Below are 19,537 nucleotides of genomic sequence, written 5' to 3'. Positions count from 1 at the left end.
TTGCATATTTATGGTAATTCATGCAAATAAAGTCATAAAAATCAAATTTTTACCCATAAATCATATGTTATTCATATTTAAGCGTTCTTTTTTCACTACATATATTCATTAGACCATTCTGAATAATAATACGACAAAAAAATTCGGAAGAGCCAACTTATTCCTTATGTTATCCCTTGTATTGATAATTTCTTATGTATTTCATTTTTTTTTTTTTTAATTTCATTTCTTACTACAATTCAACTATTTTGACTCCCAAAACAACCACCTAAACTTTAAACAAGACCCCAATAACCCATGTTTGATCTGTTTTTAGGAAAAACGACTTTTCCATATGTTTTGTACACAAATCACGAAAATGAGCGATTTTCGGGCTGACATGCAAAGACAAAAGGTCACGTGACCTTGTAACCGTAGGTCCGATTATCAACAAAATGATTTCAAAAGTTGTGCAAGACTTAAAAGAAAAAAAATCAGCGAGCGGCGGGGCGCCATCCATATGCGTTCCCGAGCAATCGGAAAAATCGTGGAGGGGGGCATAATGCCCCCAGCCTTATTAGGGTTAAGCGGACGATTGTAAACATGGATGATCATGGCTCATCATTGTTTATTTTATTCTCTTTATCAATATTGCTATGCTTTGTTTTATTTTCACGGGGTATCAAGGGTGTCGATTTGTATCCGTGGTTGGGGGGGGGGGGGGGGGTGATAGGTGCCAAAATATTTTCGGCAATGGATCAAAGCAACCAAGAGGTAGAAGCGTGTGGCAGGTTGCACCCCTCCCCACGGGCGTAGCCAGAATGTCATTTTAGGGGGCGGTAGTGAGCACGCAAAGCGTGCGAAACACTTACAGAGTTACAGAGCGCGCGAAACGCGCTCCCTAGGGGGTTGGGTGCAGGGAGGGCCCTCCCCCGCGAAGCGCGGAAGCTTTGACGTTTCATTGTCTAATAGTTTCACTTATTAGACAAAGAAGACGATTGGTTGGACCGTTCTCGACTCTTAATTCTTGTTTGAATCAAGTTCCCCTTCCTCCGTGCGTAGCGCGGAAGCTCTGACGTTTCATTAGATTATTAAAGAAACAAGACGATTCGATGTACCATTCTCGACTCTTAATCCTTGTCTGAATTCAGTTTTCCCCCTCCCGCGCGAAGCGCGGAAGCTTTGACGATTCATTAAATTATTAGAGAAAGAAGACGATTCGTTGTATCGTGTCCTTGTCTGAGTGCAATTCGCCCCCCGCCCTCCCGCGCGGAAGCTTTGACGTTTTAATAAATGATTACTCTTAATCCTTTTCTGTATTCATTTTCGCCCATCCAGCGCTACGCACGGAAGCTATACCGTTTCATTAAATTATTAGAGAAGGAAGACGATTCGTTGTACCGTGTCCTTGTCTGATTGCAACTCGCCCCCGCCCTCCCGCGCGAAGCGCGGAAGCTTTGACGTTTCAATAAATTATTACTCTTAATACTTGTCTGTATTTACTTTCGCCCATCCACCGCTAAGCGCGGAAGCTTTACCGTTTCATTAAATTATTAGAGAAGGAAGATGATTCGTTGTATCGTGTCCTTGTCTGAATTCAGCTTTTCAATAAAACAAAAATAAGTTGTGATATAATAATCTTTCTCCAATAATGAATATTTTAAAAGGAAATATCAGGAAATAAAATGAGTGAAAAAAATTTAAAAATAAAGATACAATGACGTGAATTTTAAAAAGGGTGAAAGGAAACAACATTACAACTAGTGAACAATCTTATAAGTCATACTAATGTCCGAAAATCTTTCTTCTTGTCTCCCATCTCATCACGAATTGTCACAGAGTTCATTTATGTTTACACTGTCCAGGATTGTCTGATGTTGCAGATTGCTACTTTTGCACTTCGCGCTTAACATTTAGTTCGTTGCTTTTTAACGCTGCATCTTTGCATTTGGCGCACTGTATTTCTATGATGCTGTTGATTGAACAAAGTGAATAAATTCATCAATTCCTGATGAAGCCGTATGAGCGAAAATTCAATTTATTCTTGTCTCATATACGGTTGTCTCATTTACTTCGTATATATGTATGTATTATGAAAATGAGATAACAAAATGTGTATACTGAAGGTCATCTTGCGAGTAATAACCATTAACTACTCTCATTGGGCTCTCATCATTATTTTTCTCTTTTTTTGTTTTTGTTTTGAGGGTGGATTATTGGAGGGGATGATTGTACAGGCCACCCCCCCCCCCCCCCCACCTGAAATATTTGGGGGAAATATCCCCCCCCCCATCCCCCGGGATCGACACCCATGCGGGGTATAGACCTGTCAGTCGCAAAGCTGTTATATAATGTGTACTTTTTCTTGTTAGTATTTACCATTGTGATTATTTATTTGATAAGTCTACATGAATACCTTATGAAATATGGTGTAACGTATGATTTCCATCGCATAGTGTCACAGTATACAGTAATCTAAAATATCATTCGAAAAATTAAAGCACAATATCTTATGCTTCCAGTTTGACAAAATAGTGTGAATGTTATAATTTCATAAATAAATAAAAATCCAACGTCACATTATAAATGACCGATTATAAATTGAAATATTACGTACAAGCCTACGTTATAAATCGAAATGACATATTGATTTTTCATACACGATAGCACCACCAAACGCTATTTTATAGGACATAATTATTATCTTGATTGAAAATACTTAAATTGCAGTGGAATATAAAAAAATCCCTCTTAAAAAACCTTGACAATTGACGAACACGATGTGAAAACATGTGACCATCCACTCGTACAATATCAAATGCAGACTGATTTGTGAATTAGGGATTATCAAGTAATACATGTATACGTATTATATCATCTAGCGAATGAAAAACATCTCAACATGCATAATTCTGTTCAGTACCATCTGCCCCGTAACAAAGATTCTACAAGCTATATGCTTTTTATTAATTTCCTTTTTTTTCACATGTAATTTTGAAATTATTTAGTGCAAATGCCATACAAACTTATGCTGTGTACATGTCTTTATTGTTCACAAATATCGATTTTGTAAATATGCTATGTTTTGTTAATGTTTTGTATCTTTTCATGTGAAATAAAAGAAATTATAAAATGGCTCTAGTATTTTAAGCATCGTGATTGGTCAATACGCGTCACATGACATTGAAAAAATTTTGATGCAAGCACGATTTTGCAGAAATGAGTGCAGAAAAAGCGCAGTAAAAAGTTATATTGCACGGTGCGTACGCGTGACCATGGAGATCCAGTGCGCGCGCGTACGTGTAGTACGCGCTCCCTCGAGTTAAGTTGCATTGCAATTATTGTAGGCTACGCGTAGCTAATATTGTACGCTCCACCATGATCCCCAGCGCAACGTACGCGTAGCTAGCTCTAGCTAGCTAGCTAGAGCGGCCAGCGGGGTATTATTAAAAAGCAAATTTTTATTTTACTTTTGCCTTGGATTTAGGCCTGTTTTGACTTTTGGATTTTATAATGAAGCCAGGAATTTCAGCTGTCTGATGTAGACTCGTCTCTAGACCCACTGTCTGTATGGATTTTATTTTTAATCAAGGCAATGAATCCCATTGACTTTTTGGTAAGCCTGCAAGGTCTTTTAGTCTAATTAGAAGTAGAACCAACATAACTCTAGATCTAGATCTAGATCGAACTCTCGTAGACTCTAACTTATTAGATCTAAAGTTTCGTTTTTGCTATTTGTGTCGCTATTTTATAAAACAAATAACGCACTTGACCCTGTTGTGCAAAACGTAAATGCAGTAAACGCTCGGTTTCTTCAGATGGTTCGCACTGTCAACTCGCCGCAAGCGGCTCGTTGCACAGAGCGGCACCAATCTAAAGAAACCTCGCGCGTACTGCATTCACCGCTATTGCACTCTGGGACGTGCGTTATTTGTATACTAAACTGAAACTGAAGATTAATTATGATTGTTCAAACGTAAAAAAGACGGTAAAACAAGGTTGTTGAGTCGTCTTTATCGTTAATAAACGAATTGACATTAATAATGCAGAAACTGTGTCATATAAACTAGATTATGTTACGTGAATAAAGAAAAAATGATGATTAAAGTTACAACGTTGCAATAATAAGTTACAGAGTATATTGGGCGTCTTTAAATTAAAACTTATCAACTAGGTAAAGGGGGAGAGAGAGGGATATAAGCGAGGGAGAAGAAATGGAGAGGGCTGAGCGTGTAAATCTTACAAAGAAAGGGAGATGCGCATGAAAAGACTGTCGAAGCGTATATTGCAAAAACTGAAAGAAGGAAACTGCATCAACCGAATATTGGGAGGGAGACAGCTAGAAAAAGAAAGTATGGAAAAAAGAAGGTCTAAATAATGAGACGAACTGAAAGCTATATGAAAGAGAGAGGTGAACGCAAGAATTGGGAGTAGTGAGATTAGAGAGAAGGGAAAATGTATGATGGGGTTGGGTATCCGGACACTAATTGACAAACGTAAAGACTTCTTTTTTTTGTATTTCGATTTTACGAACAAAATATTCATCAAATATCATGGAACATCATGAAGATTTGATCTTTATAATATTTTCCAATTTAAGTCATAGAAGATATATTTATTTGGCTTATAAACTTCTTAAAAATGATTTTTTAATCAACTGTCCGAATACACAACATATCCGGACAAACAACGTCTGGGTATAGGCCTACTAGATGAGAGAAGTTATTATGAGAAAGTAATTATTCTCCAATACAATGTCAAAAAATAATTATTATTATCAATATTTACAAAAATAAATCCATTAACACATAATTGAATGAACAAAGAGAAACAAAATCTATTCTTACGTCATCAGTGACGCTTTTCATTGTTCTTTACTATATGCGCCTCATGGCGTCTAAATTAAAACGCCATTATGCGCAAGCTGCATTCATTTTAAATGCGCGTTCAAAAGGCGCAAAATGCAAGTTGCATCGCATTTGCATTTGCGTCACTTTATGCACACGTAGCCTATAGCTAGTCGACTGCGTGCATGTGGTTAATTAGAATTGGCTCTTAAATTTGTAATGGATCCTTTTGATTATCAGCATTTTTACTGTCGAAAACACATAAGTGTGTAACCTTTTCGTCAACATGGTTTCCAAATTATGCTGCTTGGGGCCGTTGCTTAAACAGCAAGGAAAGTATTACCCGAGGAGAAATGAAGAACGCGTCATTGAACAATTGGAACGGAGCGCATGGCAGGAATACACAGTTCCCGATGAAGCTGAATGTCCGTATGACTGGTTGAAATCGGCATCGACTACGAAGCAGCGAAACGGTCGTGATCGAAGAAGAAGATTCTTTTCACGAATACGATCCGTTCATGTAGTAACGGACCCAGAGATTGCAGAGGATTTCACGTTTAATTCAATCGTTGCAAATGGAGATTTGTCGAGGAAGGAGTCTGATGTTATCAAATCTGTGGTGAATCCCGAACTCCCAGAGGATAAAAACGACGTTGCCCTTGATATTGTTAAGAGTCAAACAGTTGGAGTTGACGACGTTGGTACTGAGGACAGATCTGTAGTTGGACAAAATGCGGTAAGTCACTGATCCTGGACGGTTGAATGTTGAGGTCAAATTCATCTCTCCCGGATGCCCAAAATTTTATCTAGACCTAGACTCTAAACCTAGATCTAGGTCTAGAACAAGGAGTAGAATCTAGATATCCTTGAGATATACACGAGTGGACTTTGTACTAGATCTAGAGAAGGTGGATGATTCCATTTTGATATCACTCTTTTTTTGATTTTGCATGATTCTTCGATGTTTTAATTGATTTGAAAAATAAAAAACCAGATCACTTTGCTCATTTCCGAAAACTTCTTTCCCGAATCAAACTGATATTCTAAATGAGAAAATCACACAAAATGATTAATCATCGATAAACAAACAATACCTGAAAATTGTTTTTGTAAGCTTTCAGTTATTTACGTTATGCTAGTTAGTTCTTCGTGTGTCTTTTCTTCAGAATATATCATCAGTCTTGACCAACACTGCAGTTACAAATGAGCAAGCACCATCAACTTTACTCCCAGAAGAGGTAGAGACACAAAAAGAAAAGGAGATTAAGTCTGGAAAAGGAGCGCTTTTAAGTTCTCAAAAGCAGGAAGTCGATGTAAACCAGACTACAAGCATCACTGAGAAGTTTTTAGAGAATGAACAACGATGCGTAGAGACCAGTGTCTCGTCTTTACCACCGGCTGCGTCATCATGTTCGGCGTCAGCTTCGGCAAAATCCCTTTTCCCTAATACTCAAAAAGACACCTCATGTGACCTGAATGCATCGAGTGACCACCAGGCATATCAGCAGTCAGCAGACCAAGGTGTTGAAGATGGGGAAAATGCAGAGGAACAGACGCCTTCAGGGGTTTTGGTAGATCAAGATAATGTAATGGATCACGCACGTCTAGAAGAGGATCGCCAGGAGCAACGTATGCGAGACTGGATTCGAGTGCACCGTCCTACAGTTCCCAGAGGCCAGTCTCTGATGCAGCAAAATGGCCGTTCCTCTCAACGGCAGAATCAAGGGCAGAGGGAGAACAACCAGTCTTCACGTTCAGGCACCGACCATGTGATACGTCATCTTATAGCTCACCGACCTCATCAACCATATCCACATTTTCCCCTTGAGCTGCCGCAGCAACGTCGCCAACAAAGTCATCCTGAACATCGAGTCCGCCAGTTGAGTGACATGGAACAGATCCAGAGAACCCTGCATCAGTATCATATTCAACGAAGAAGTCGGCCCAACGAAGCAGAACGAGGAGATCGACGACGGGAGCAGCGTCCTCAGCAACAACATCAACAAAGGCCTTATCTGGCAGGAGAATTTGGAACCGTCCGGAACGACAGCGAGCGTACTAGAGAAAATATTGTACGAGAGCTACGGCAGAATCGGCAGAATCATCGAACAGATCACCGGGAAGGTTATGTGTCAAGGGTCATGGCCATCGTCAGGCAACGCCACTCACTACCCCAGCAAAACGGTACATAATTAATAATATTGTGTATGCTACTATTATTAATTTTTCTTTTTGCCTCTAATGAGGTGTTTATTCAATATTAAAAAAAAAAAAAAAAATTAATTTCATAAACAATTCAGCAAAACAATGGCACATCAACAAAACACACATTTTAAAGATATAACTAAGCAAATTTGCAGAAAAGTTCATATTTTGTACTTTCAATTATCATTTATTTTTAGCATGTGATTCATTTTTCTCTTGAATAAATTTATCAAATTCGATGTATATTCGGTGAAAAACCTACAGGTTTTATGGTTATACTGTAATCTTTCTCCCCATACAGCCGACAATCCTCCAGTTTCTCAGTCAGGCCATCCTCCTCCAGAGCTAGAGAGACGGGTGAGACCACCAAATATTGAACGTGCTGTGCCACGACAGAACCCTCATCCACCACGCAGGTATATACATTGTCATATAGGACATGGATTTTTTGTTTCATTTCAAATTGCATTTTCTTTAATCGTTTCATTGTCATTCAGTCTTGATCAAGGTTTTCCAGCGTATGGGCTAAAGCTAATTTAAAATACCTATCCTCGGAATCAAACTCAATTGCTTTTTTTCCCCTCTTCTAATTACTGACAGAATAAAGTGCCGCAGTTTAGTAGCATACTATGATCTTTCACATGAAGCATTTTGATATTCTGAAGAAATGCATTTCAAATCCGATTAATTTGATGTAGCTCGTTGTAAAAAATCTTTCCCTTACGTGGGACAGAACGATGATAATAATAATTGTAATTAGGACTGTACTGGTCAATTGCTTTTTTCTTCCTCTCTATGAGCCTTATTCTAAACAATTAATTATTTTTTTGTAATTGACAGACGAAGGAGATGCCAGAAACATTTCAATGGAGCGGTGTACCAGCCTAAAAAGGAGTAATCTTTGTGATTTCAACAATGACCCAGAAGTTCAGCGAGATACAAGTCATCAGATTGTTTGAGGATATTTTAAGAAGTCATAAATGGTCGTTCAGATCAAAGAAATATGATGTTTGTAACAAAAATCATTCCACCTATCAATAATTCATTGAATATTAGGACCGACAGTGCACTTTTCTGCAATAATGTCTTTCGTGTATTATATAGGTAAGATTTCTTGATAGGCCTTTGAAAAATAGAGAACAAAATGTTACAAATAAAGGATTTTACACTCTGGTTAATGCCTGAGTATTTCATAACAATAATATTTACAGTAATTGAACCTCATTTGCAGAACCAAAACCATTTAATCAATTATATTGGCAATGTTTTGTATACGAATAAGAAGAAATGAGGAATGTTCATTGAATTACAAAATTATTGAAAGAGATCTAGAACATTTAAACCTTTTTTTCGAGATCCATCTCTGTTATTAGCAGACTGAACCAACTTTAGAATTGTGTTTCTTGTTTCACTTAGAGTGATTATTATAATGATTATTTTGCATACATATTTACGCCTGATTTTCATAGTATATTTTCGTGTATATCTTAGAATGATTATTTTGCATATATATTTACGTCTGATTTCCATAGTTGTCTTTCGTGTATGTCTTAGAATGATTATTTTGCATACATTATTTACATCAGATCTTCAAGCATCTTATTGGACGGACTTTAAAAACGCTTGCCAATTTTGTGATATTTTATTGTTTTGTGACCATTTCTTGTTATTAGGCTATGATAATATTGATTGGAAGTTATACTGGATTGCTGACATCTTCATTTAGCTGCAACCAGATTTATATTTTGTCTTTTCCATTTGTCGTTTCGAGATTAGCCTCTGCATAAAAAATACAAATAATAAAGTATTAACTTGTGCATTGTTCAATTTTGTTATTTTGTGGTAGCTATGGCAAATTCGATGTACTTAAAACTGTACAGTTTCTTTTTTCGTTTTATAATTTATTTCTGCTTATTTGTAGAGCTTTAACAAGATGTAGATGCACCAAGTGTATTTGTTCATATGGTACTGAGTTAACTGTTGTACAAATAGAACCGTTTTGTTTACTCATTTAAAAAATGAGTTAATAATATTAAAGTGCCCGAGGATATTAAAATAACTGACTCACTCGTCTCAAACATGTTACAAGTGTTCCGTCCAACCCCTCCCCACCCCCACCCCCCCCCCCATTTACGACACGGATGTTAATCATCCTAGATCATTGACAAACTCTGGACTCAGTACAGTAATGGTCCAAGATATAAATATGAGGTATGAATACAAAGGCCCGAATTCATAAAGCAAGGTTTGAGCTCAAACCTCCTTTTGTTTCGCCAAACCTCCTTTTGTTCTTTACAAACCAGGTTTGTAAAAAACGCGTAAAACGCGTCATATATATGACGTACGAAAACCAAGGTTTGTCGACAAACCTCCTTTGTGAATTCGGGCCTGTAGGTCTGGCCATCGGGCTGAGATACATTAAATCTGTGAGAAAAATATGGCAGGCTATGGAGGAAAACATTTAAGGAAAATCGTGTCTCAACCTTTAATTCATTTCGTCTTTTCTAATCGTGTCCATAATGACAGCCAGTATTTAAATTGTCACTCGGCTACAAGGATAGAATAGAATCATCTACACATTTTTCTAAAAGCCTTTTCCTTTTCTTTTTTTTTCTTCAATTTTCTTTTCAAAAAACTGTTTTTACGGTCTGCGAACTCATTATGATGCTGTCAAGCGAGTGGTCACGCCGCCTAGGGGAGTCGAGTGCTCAAAGAATTCAATCTGTGAACAAAGATCCCGTATAAAATCAAGACCTATTCACTAGAGTTTTAAAATAATCTGTGTTTGGTCATGTTAGGAACGGTATGGATGTGTATGACAACGTGAGATACACTGTGTAAGATTAACATTAGGCCGTTATTTAGTTCTAAACACACCTGTGCTTTACTAGGAAGAAGATGTATTAGTTTAGGATAACCGCATGTTAAAAACTACAATTTTGCCGGCTAAGGGACATCAGAGATTTCCAGGAGAAGTTATAACTAGACTGTTGCGAAGCTTGATCGTCGCATACCGACCAACATAATAAAAGCGCTCTGGTAAGTATGTTTTATACTACTATAATGTCCTTGTTACTTAAGATCTCTTTGATAAAGTGAAAGGGTAGCTTCGGGCAGCTAAAAAGGACACGTCACTATATGTTGACTAAATAAAAATGAAAAGAATGCCGTGACAAAATTTAGTTTACTAATATTAAATTGGTCAGGAGTTAGGAGAATATCATCCGATCCTGTGGCATTATAACTTGGGTATATGTGTATCAAAATCTAGAATGCCCTTTGCTTAGACGCAAGTGAAGTATCACGGAGGAACGTGTACCCCGAAAGGGGGAGGGGTGAGAGAGAGAGAGAGAGAGAGAGAGAGAGAGTGAGAGAGAGAGATAATTATGAAACAAAGGGAAACTGAGTGGACATAAATCATGGAATGAGATAATGGTAAAGATGAAGTGAGAGGGGTTGAGAATTATTCAATGAAAAAACAACAGTATTATCAAAATTGAAGCCTACTCGGGACAAATAAGTTATGGCAAAAGCACAGATGACTTGTTTGAAACTTGAAGAAATGTGGAAGTTTATAAAGACACAACTATTAACAGATACGGTAAATTCAATGAATTGGAGACAATTAACGTAAAGCTAATGCAGCAATAGAAAGGCAAACAAAATAATATGCAAGAATCAATGAAATGTCAATCTAAAAAATAACAACAATAACCAAGCACATTGTGGGATATAGAGAGATTGAAAGTAGGAAAGTGAGATCCCTTTTTTTTTATAGTAAAGGTCTTCAAGCTTGTTTGTCAAACATGGACCAAGGATATACCAATCAAGTGTCTGACTGGATACGAGTATCATTATTCTCTCTTTTCTGGGCCTCGTTGCATCAAACTTACCATTAAAAACTTTATTTGACTGGCTGTTAAGTGATGTTCCCATGGTAGTTAATATTGATGGCTAAATCACCATCAATTGTAAGATCATCAGAAAGAGAATCCCTCGCGTCTTACGTTGCTCAATTTATTGCTTGAATGAACATTTATAAAATAAATAGAACTTAATCATGAAACTCGTTAAATAATGTAACGCGACGGTGCCCAACAAGAGCATCCCACACTTCTTCAATGCTCATTTTATTGCCTGAATGAACCCCTATTAAAAAAATGGTCGCTTTAACACTTGACTATGCAGCCCGTAAAACTCATCTTCCATTATATTATAGAGGTCTCATATATATTTCATTAAATTTTATTTAATGAAACAAATGAAGTTATGCCAAACTTTCAGTGGTATGATTTCTTTTTACTTTTCATCTCTATATTTGGCCTCTGTCTCAATAAGACGCATCATATTTGAATTTAACTGATACAAATTTGAATTGAACAACAACATGCTACGATTATGCTGAGCACTTATGATATTATAATGTTTTTTAAAAATTATTATTACACGTAGGAAATTGGGACTTTTAAGCCCTGTCACTAAAATTCTTTCCTGATATCCGTATGATTATGATAAACCCCTAAAGGTCTTCGCACGATCTCTATGTCTTCCTCCCTATCCATCCCTCGTTATATATTTCTTTATATCTGTGTTGTTGCTATCGTCCCTTCCACCTTTACCCCCTCCCCCCCCCCCCCCCCCCTCCGTTGCTCCCCTATTCGAGAAAACAATAAGACTTTCCCCACAGGCTATGCATGGTATTTGTGCACGCGGATCAAACCTTGAAGCGATTATTGAAACACCACAATAGGTAACGACCTCAAAGTAGTATTGATTAATTCTACTTAATAGCTCTACGTGTACAATAATTAGATTTCAATTGCAATGACAACTACTATTATCCGTTCCCTTTCATAAATTTGTTATTCTTATATACTCTTCCTTTGCAACCACGGTTGGCATGACATAAAATGGAATGGGGTGTCGATGTTCATTTTTATTCGCAGTTAGACTTGAAATCTCGAAACAGAAATAAAATGGTTAGGGATTTCATAAAAGCACGGATTAATCATCATTATAGAGCAGATCTTGGGTTTATAGTTTCTTAAAATCTTTGAAAGAAACGATAAATAACTGCATCGTGTATTATCTTCCTGTCCCACTGATACCCACTATCCTTGAAAATCCCTTTTTATTTTGTCCAACCCACCTCAGACTGCTCATAATCAAAATTTCAATGATAAATTATGGTGTGGTACAGATGGAGAAGATGGAGCAGAATAAACTTCGTCATAGTTACCATCTCTTGTGGTATTTACACTGATCAAACCATACATTGTAACTTCGGTACATTTTTTTGCTTGAGCTCATTCAGATAACCTAAATACTATCAAATTACTCAAATTATATGTTCATGGGTAAAACACTCTTTCGACACGTAGATAAGTTGTGCGTGCATGCATTATTATCCTTTGTTTTCATTTCATTCACAATTCTACGAAGAGGTATAACGTTTATTACAACCTCCTTCATTAAATAATCATTTTAGTTAAGTACTCCAAAGTGGCAGCATTCTAAAAACTACATCAAGAGTTGATTTGCTCCTGTGCAACTCCTGAACAGCTCGAAGCAGATTATCACGAGGTTCCTTTCTCTAAGAATCGAGAAGTAACGTTCCAATGACAATAGAATTATCGACTTTTACTGACGTATGCCTTTACATCGTAATCCGCTTTTCATACTTGATCATTATTTTGTGATAATACAAGAAGGGATGGACGCAAGTAGTATCAGCCTCGGAGTAATGGGGGCTTTCAGTCAAATTGATTTTTTTCGCTGATGTGGCTCCTCCAAACTTTCCCGCCTTCGGGGTACAATCAATTCTCAAGGGTGGGGAAGCAGCTAAGGCCTTGTTATGGGTGTTGCTAGGATTAAACACGTCTTTAGATGTGATAGATTGTCTAACCGCATTGTAGATCTGTTCTTGTGGATATACCGCTGTGCAAAAATATCAAGATTATTGTGAATATTTCACTATTTTAAAGGTATGTTTGATTCATCACTTTTCTTTCACGTAGCATTTTGACATTATTCATAACGCGTTGGATTTAAGTGATCTTTGTTCATAATTGCCCATTTTTGTTGATATTTCGTATTATAGGCATTATGATTTTTTTTTAATCGTAATCAACGTCAGCCCATTTTTACATCTAAACTATAGCACACGAAAGTTTCATAACTTTGTATCTTCAATTCTTCGTTAATCGCGCTGTTAGATATCCATATGCTTTCAAATTCTTTTGTATTATCACTGTCTAAAAATCAGATTTTGATCATGATTATATAAACTACTCTTTCATCTATCATGAGATACAGTTATGCCATAAGTAATATCATGATATCATTCTAGATGTATCGCTACCTCTATGTCTTCAGCTGGTGTGTTGTTTCAGTGTTATTTCATTTCATAATTTCGTGATAACGATTTCACATAATAAACACAGTATGTTGTCAACGTTTGTAGAGTTACACCGTTTTATGTTTGAGTACATCACGACACCTGTACGAAAAATGTCATTTATTTATTCCCATATCATTATTGTTTTAAATAAAGAAGAATATAAAGAAGAGATTCACCATAAAAAGCTAACTTTAATATGCTCCCAGAATAACGATAGAAAAGACGTTAATATATTTGTTTGTATATAATAAAAGTCATCCAGGAACATTCTTATCGTTCCGTATGATAATGCTTAGTTTCTGTTACCAGATGTTTATCATAATAGTTAATCCATGCCAAACCGATTCTCATGGTGCTTTCTTTATAATTATCAACAATTTTTAATTACATCTGAATTTGGTCGATGCTTTGGTTTTGGATCGTTGCGTTTGTACCATTCTCCATTAAAGGCTTATTCTTTACTTTCATTTTACACAGGGCATAACGCTTCCACCGCGGAGTTTGCAGTATATCAACATCATGGACATTCTCACCACACTGCTAAGCAACGTGGACCATCTTAAGATGTTACCTCAATAACTCATTCAAATTTTCTGCAAACTTTTACCTGGAATCCATATATTTGGCACATCTTTTGGAAGTGAAATATCAGCAAGAATTATGTTGAGATGGTGTCAATAGTCTGTTAATCTAAGAACTATCACTTTCTGGATTACAGGAGAGAAAGTCAATTTTAGAGTACAATGGCGCGAAGCTCTTATCGTCTAGACTTGAAACGGGATGATCCCAGAACACTTATGATCAAAATGGATGCCCGATTAACATTTGCAGGACGCGAGAGAAATCACGCGTTCCATTTGGAAGCTGAACGCGAGCTTCGTCATCTTGATTACGCGCGTCATCTGACACGCTCCACCCTTGAGAGACAGCAGAAAGAGATGCATACACGTATGAACTTCTTAAAGAATCTTGTAGAGCAAAATAGAGCGAGACGAAAGACAATAGAAGAGCAGGGCATGGATGGCGATAAACTGGAAAACATGGTGAGACGATTGCTGAAAAGAGGAAGAGGAAAGAGGATGGTTTGCGACATACATTGCCGATTATTCCTGCCAGGAGAAACCTCGAAGATTTAGTCAAGTCCATGCAAACAAAACAAAATAGCAATTCAAACATGAGTAGATCGCTCGGGTATCTCAGCGAATCATATTCACAACATAGCATGCAAGAAACTTTGAGCGAAAGGAGACTGAGACATTTGAAACAAGAAATGAGAAATGCAAAGAAGAAGGAGATCCCTAAAGTTCAGGTAACTGTAGAGGAGGCAGATCGTACTGCGGAGACGCCCAAGGTCGTGTGGGCTAACGCAGAAGGTGTAGCAAGTGTCAGCGAGAAGGACAAAACCAGTGGTGGGGTATCAACGCAGAATATCTCACTGCCCGACATTTCACCAGGTAGCAAGACCCAAAGCAAACCTACACCAGGAGGAAGAAGGGTTTCTCTAAGTCAGATGATTGCGAGCGGTGAAATCCAGAAGCTTCCAGGTATCGGGCCCGGTAGTGCCAGCATGGCATCTGATGGAACCCCGCAAAATCTCAATTTGGCGAGAACATTCTACATGAACACGAGTCAGAAATCTGGTCGCGGTCCTGTCTTACAACCCATACAAAATCAGCAGCAGAAGCCGAGCAATAAACGTGGGTGGGTGAAGTTACCTCCGAACATGGCTGCCCTCAAATTCAAGGAGGAGGACGCCGAGAAAAATCCTTTCATGACGGCCGATTTTAAACCTGAGACGTATCGACCTCGAGAGCTCGTGGAATCGAATAAGCCGGATGAAATGTACGTGTGGCTTGGGTTTGACTCAGAGGAGGAATACCGTCAGATGGTGAAAGAAACTCAAGAAGAACTCGATGCGGAAAGTGACGACGGTGATGAGCTAGTCGAACTGGAAGTCATTGACGAGCTCGAAGAAACTACTGAGGACACAATCGAAAAAGCGGGTGCCGAGTATCTAAAGAAAAGGAGGATGAGTAGACGAGTATCTCGTCTTAGTGCCCCCATTGCTATGTTAGCATCTAGTCTGAAGAGAATGAGTGTAAGTCATGGAGTCTCGAACTCAGACAGGAGCAAACCTAGTAGTGGACTCAAGAGATTCATCCGAGCTGCGAAGACGATCTGTATTGTGAGAAAGTTCCAAATGAATGGGGAAGAAAACGAAACAGAGAGATGATAGTAACTTGCTCGGACATATTTTACTTGGTAAAAGAACTGTAGATCAGTCAAAGTAAGTAGTGAATAGATAGAAAGCCGATTATTTCGAAATAGAGTACAAGTATGTGACTTGTTAAAATGAAACTTAATTTAGAATGGCAAGTTGCAGTTAGCTTACAAATAAATGGTTCTAGAAAAGTCTTGGCTTTTTCCTTGAATTTAGCGATAGTAGATAATGCCTCCATCTGATATTAGGATAGCAAATAAAAAACGAATGTTTATTGTTGATAAAGTTTATGAACTTAATATGTATGATATAAATTATGTCACAAAAGAAAAGGTGGATTCAGCTTCGTTTAATCAACGATTTTAAGTAGCAGTGATTTTGATATTACAGTACGTTATTACATTGAAAGACATTTGACGAAAGCTTTACTTTTTAAGCTTAGCTGTATTTTTAAAGACAGATAAGTATAGTGGATTATTGTAATTCTTAGTTAGAAACAAGATTGCATGGTTGGTGCAGAGTCATAGAATTTCTATGACTCTATCCTTATAGTTATGATCAAATCTACAGAATATCATAGGATGCAACTTTTTATGTGGCTTTTGAAGTCTAAAATTGACAACCATGTTTACACGTTGAATTATACCTCGCTCTTAGTCGTATAGTTACGTCCATTTAAGATATAGTGAGTGGTAAAATTGCGGTTCAAGGGTTTTGGGTGCTAAATATCCATTCAATATTGTTTAAATATTGCCTTCAGAGGTTTAGATGGCAATACTTCAACCTAAATTCGCAAAAAAGCAGAAATATATGCCAAAATGTTCAATGTTAAATTGCATTCGCGATATCTATCCAGGCCGTATCGATATGATATATATATCAATTAGCAGGCGGCTTCTCGGCAACATTTGTATCATCACGTATCAGTGAAACGTATTCTTTCACAATCATGATTGGTAATCAGAGCTTCCATTTCATTTTTTGAGAGGGGGGCGTTTCCAAAACTGGTCTATACCTTTAATCTTTAAAACGTGCAAATAGTCGACAACTTTATCTCAAAGGGCTGCATTCCAGATAAAATCTGTCTGATAAATACAATGAAAGAAAAATATGTTGAACCTAATGTTGCAATACTTTCGTTTCTTTCCCTTATTTTTGACTATCCTGCAAAGGACTTTGATAATTGTTAGACAGTCACGACGTACAGTATACGATGTCGCTGCAAATATTTGTCTTATCTTTGTTACTTTGACTTTATATTATTACAGAATACCGACTCCAAGACAGGAGGAATAAAGTTATACGATACATGAATACGATTCTCTTCTCGTCATGTCATTTTCCATGGGCTGTCGGTCTCATGGTATGTCTGTCTTTCTCGTGGCCTGTCGGTCTGAAGGACCCTCAAATAACTTGTCAAAGGGTACGCGAGACAACCTTTGTCGGCTTTGTGAAGGTTTGTCCGTATTAATGTTTAGTCCACTTTGATTGCTCTTTCAGCTATTCATAGCTTTGTCACTAAAATATTCCTCTCCCTGTTGATGTTATTGTGCGACACAACACATAACACGAAGAATCAAAAGTGTTTTGAATTGATGCAAAACTCATATCATTGCGAAGGGGAAGCCTAACTGATCAAATACAACAACTCTCCTCTTTAAAATATGTTTGGGGCCCGCAGTAATCAACTCTCAAAAATGTTAGTTTCGAGATCCAGATTTTCTGCCTTCAGCGGTCCTTTGTAGAGCATCAATATTTGTGACGTCACACACGGGACACGGCTGGCTAGCTGCAGACTAATACACGCGCGACTCCGGTAGGCGGCCGGTGTGACCGCACCGTTTGTCCTACCAGTTTCGTTTGTCCGTCGGACATAACATGCGGGTTTTCTGCTCGCATCGATCGTCCGTGACTCGCACGGATCGTCCGAGGGACGATCCGTGCGGTTTGCTATCCGCACAGTCTGTCCTCATTTTGTTTTACGTGTATATTTGATAAAAGGAAGCAACTCGGTAAATCATGTGGTAGACATTTTTTGTAGATATTTTTTCTAGATATAATAACTTTCTACAATTTTTTTAAAGCAAATGGGCCAGTCCTTTTGAAAGTAGAAGTGAATATTTTATTTAAAACCTTTATTCTATGAATATCGGCCCCACAACTGTTGTAATCGATTATACTTTTGTACGTGGCTTCGTTCGTCAACCAACTCACTACTAGTATATACTCGTGATCCAGGGAAATAAAAGTGATTGAAAATGTGGTTGAAAGTGAGTGGGGGAGGCTAGAGTATTTAAGATAAGGTAGAGCGTAGCACAAATTGGCGGATGCTCAGGGGGTAGGGGCATTTAATTACGGTCAGATGAGCATATTTTAATACCTTATTCATGACACTAGCAGGTCAATAATTGGCGTATGGTCCAAGGGGCGGAGCCCCCGGAAGCGCAGGGGTTTTAGGCATTAAAATAACGGTCAGATGAGCATCCAGGGGCCAGCCTTAGGGCACAAGGTGGGATCCAGGGGGCAGAGCCCCGGAAGCTCAGGGGTATGGGTATTTAATTACGGTCACATGAGCATACTTTCTTTTCTATTTCTTTCTATTTAATTATCTTTAATATACTTTTTCAAAAGTGTGGGGGGGGGGGGGCTTGAGCCCCCCAAGCCCGCCGTTCCACAGGACCTGACAAGTATTGTTTCCCTGATCCGTATATAGGACAAGACCCTGGGGCAGCTAGCCATAATCCGATATTTGGGTCGTTTTCCGGTCAGAACTAGCCCTTACTATCATTCCAGGATTTTGTTTCAGAACCTGAGACAAAGTTACCCAATCCCTTTAAGTCTCAAAAAGTAGACTTCAATGACCTGTACAAAGGCTTAGGGACCGGGGGGGGGGGGCTTGGGGGGCTCAGATATCATTGAGCCCCGCAAAATTTTTTGCGGAGCTTATAGATATCATTATGCCCCCCAATTTGTCGGTGGGGCTTAGATATCATTGAGTCCTTAGGGGCTAAGATACCATTGAGCCCCCAATATTTAAGCGGTGCTCAGATATCATTGAGCCACCCCCGATACTTATTGCGGGGCTCGGATATCATTACCCCCCCCCCCCTCCTCCCCAATCATTATATTCTAGGCATGAAACTCATGTATACCTATAATCTACAGGCTTACCATTCAAATATAAACATTTTATAAATATTTATTTGGGGAGGAGGGGGGGGGGGGGGCTCAGACATCGGATCTCGCATACCATTGACCCCAAAAAATATATTTGGTGGATCTCAGATAATTATCATTGAAACCCCAAAATATTTTGGCGGGACTCTGATATCATTGAGCGCCCCCCCCCCATATTTTGGTGGGGCTCAGATATCTTTGAGCCCCCCCCCCCTCCCATATGTTTGTGGGGCTCAGATATCACCCAATTGTTTTTTGTGGGGCTCGGATAACATCACGGAGCCCCCCGATATTTGTGTGGGGCTCGGATAACATCACGGAGCCCCCCGATATTTTGTGAGAGGCTCGGATATCATTGAGCCCCCCCCCCCCCATATTTGGCCGGGCTCGGTTATCATTATCATTATAGATTGGTGCACATCATTATGCTCGATCATCCTTTCCTATCTGTTTGTTTTCATTCCTCTTTTAGTCATCCTTTATTTGCTACCTATGATATTTGATAAATACCTATATATGCAAAATAAACCCTGGAGGTTTAAAGTTGTAAAGTCCAAGGCAGTTCAACACACGCAATCATGAAATAAGGATGTCTTCATCGAAGTGTCTCTGTAGGTTTAGAACCACGCCCTGTGCCTACCCGCTCAGGCCACTCTACATTCAGGGGCGTCGCTAAAGGGGGGGGGGGGGTGGGGTTGAAGTCGGTGG

At 38.4% G+C, this 19,537-nt stretch overlaps 2 protein-coding genes across 3 annotated transcripts; both read left to right on the top strand.

Moving 5' to 3' along the window:
- The first annotated feature begins 5,708 nt into the window (after positions 1-5,708).
- On the top strand, positions 5,709-8,629 carry LOC105441869. The gene is made up of 3 exons (XM_030998485.1): positions 5,709-7,010; positions 7,333-7,447; positions 7,872-8,629. Exons 1-3 carry the CDS (start codon positions 6,416-6,418, stop codon positions 7,927-7,929), a joined length of 768 nt encoding a protein of 255 aa, XP_030854345.1. The 5' UTR covers positions 5,709-6,415; the 3' UTR covers positions 7,930-8,629.
- Positions 8,630-9,655: 1,026 nt separating this feature from the next.
- Positions 9,656-16,429, top strand: LOC100891526. 2 transcript variants are annotated; one of them, XM_011673451.2, is made up of 2 exons: positions 9,656-10,070; positions 13,909-16,429. In XM_011673451.2, exon 2 carries the CDS (start codon positions 14,576-14,578, stop codon positions 15,662-15,664), a length of 1,089 nt encoding a protein of 362 aa, XP_011671753.2. In that variant the 5' UTR covers positions 9,656-10,070; positions 13,909-14,575; the 3' UTR covers positions 15,665-16,429. The 2 variants fall into 2 exon arrangements, with proteins under 2 accessions (XP_011671753.2, XP_003723583.2); XM_003723535.3 differs by lacking the exon at positions 9,656-10,070 and adding an exon at positions 12,830-13,015.
- Positions 16,430-19,537: the final 3,108 nt, after the last annotated feature.

The sequence above is a fragment of the Strongylocentrotus purpuratus genome, unplaced genomic scaffold (genome assembly GCF_000002235.5).
Source record: "Strongylocentrotus purpuratus isolate Spur 01 unplaced genomic scaffold, Spur_5.0 spur5_scaffold_5, whole genome shotgun sequence".
NCBI lineage: Eukaryota > Metazoa > Echinodermata > Echinoidea > Camarodonta > Strongylocentrotidae > Strongylocentrotus > Strongylocentrotus purpuratus.
This window is presented reverse-complemented; position numbering and strand designations above follow the sequence as displayed.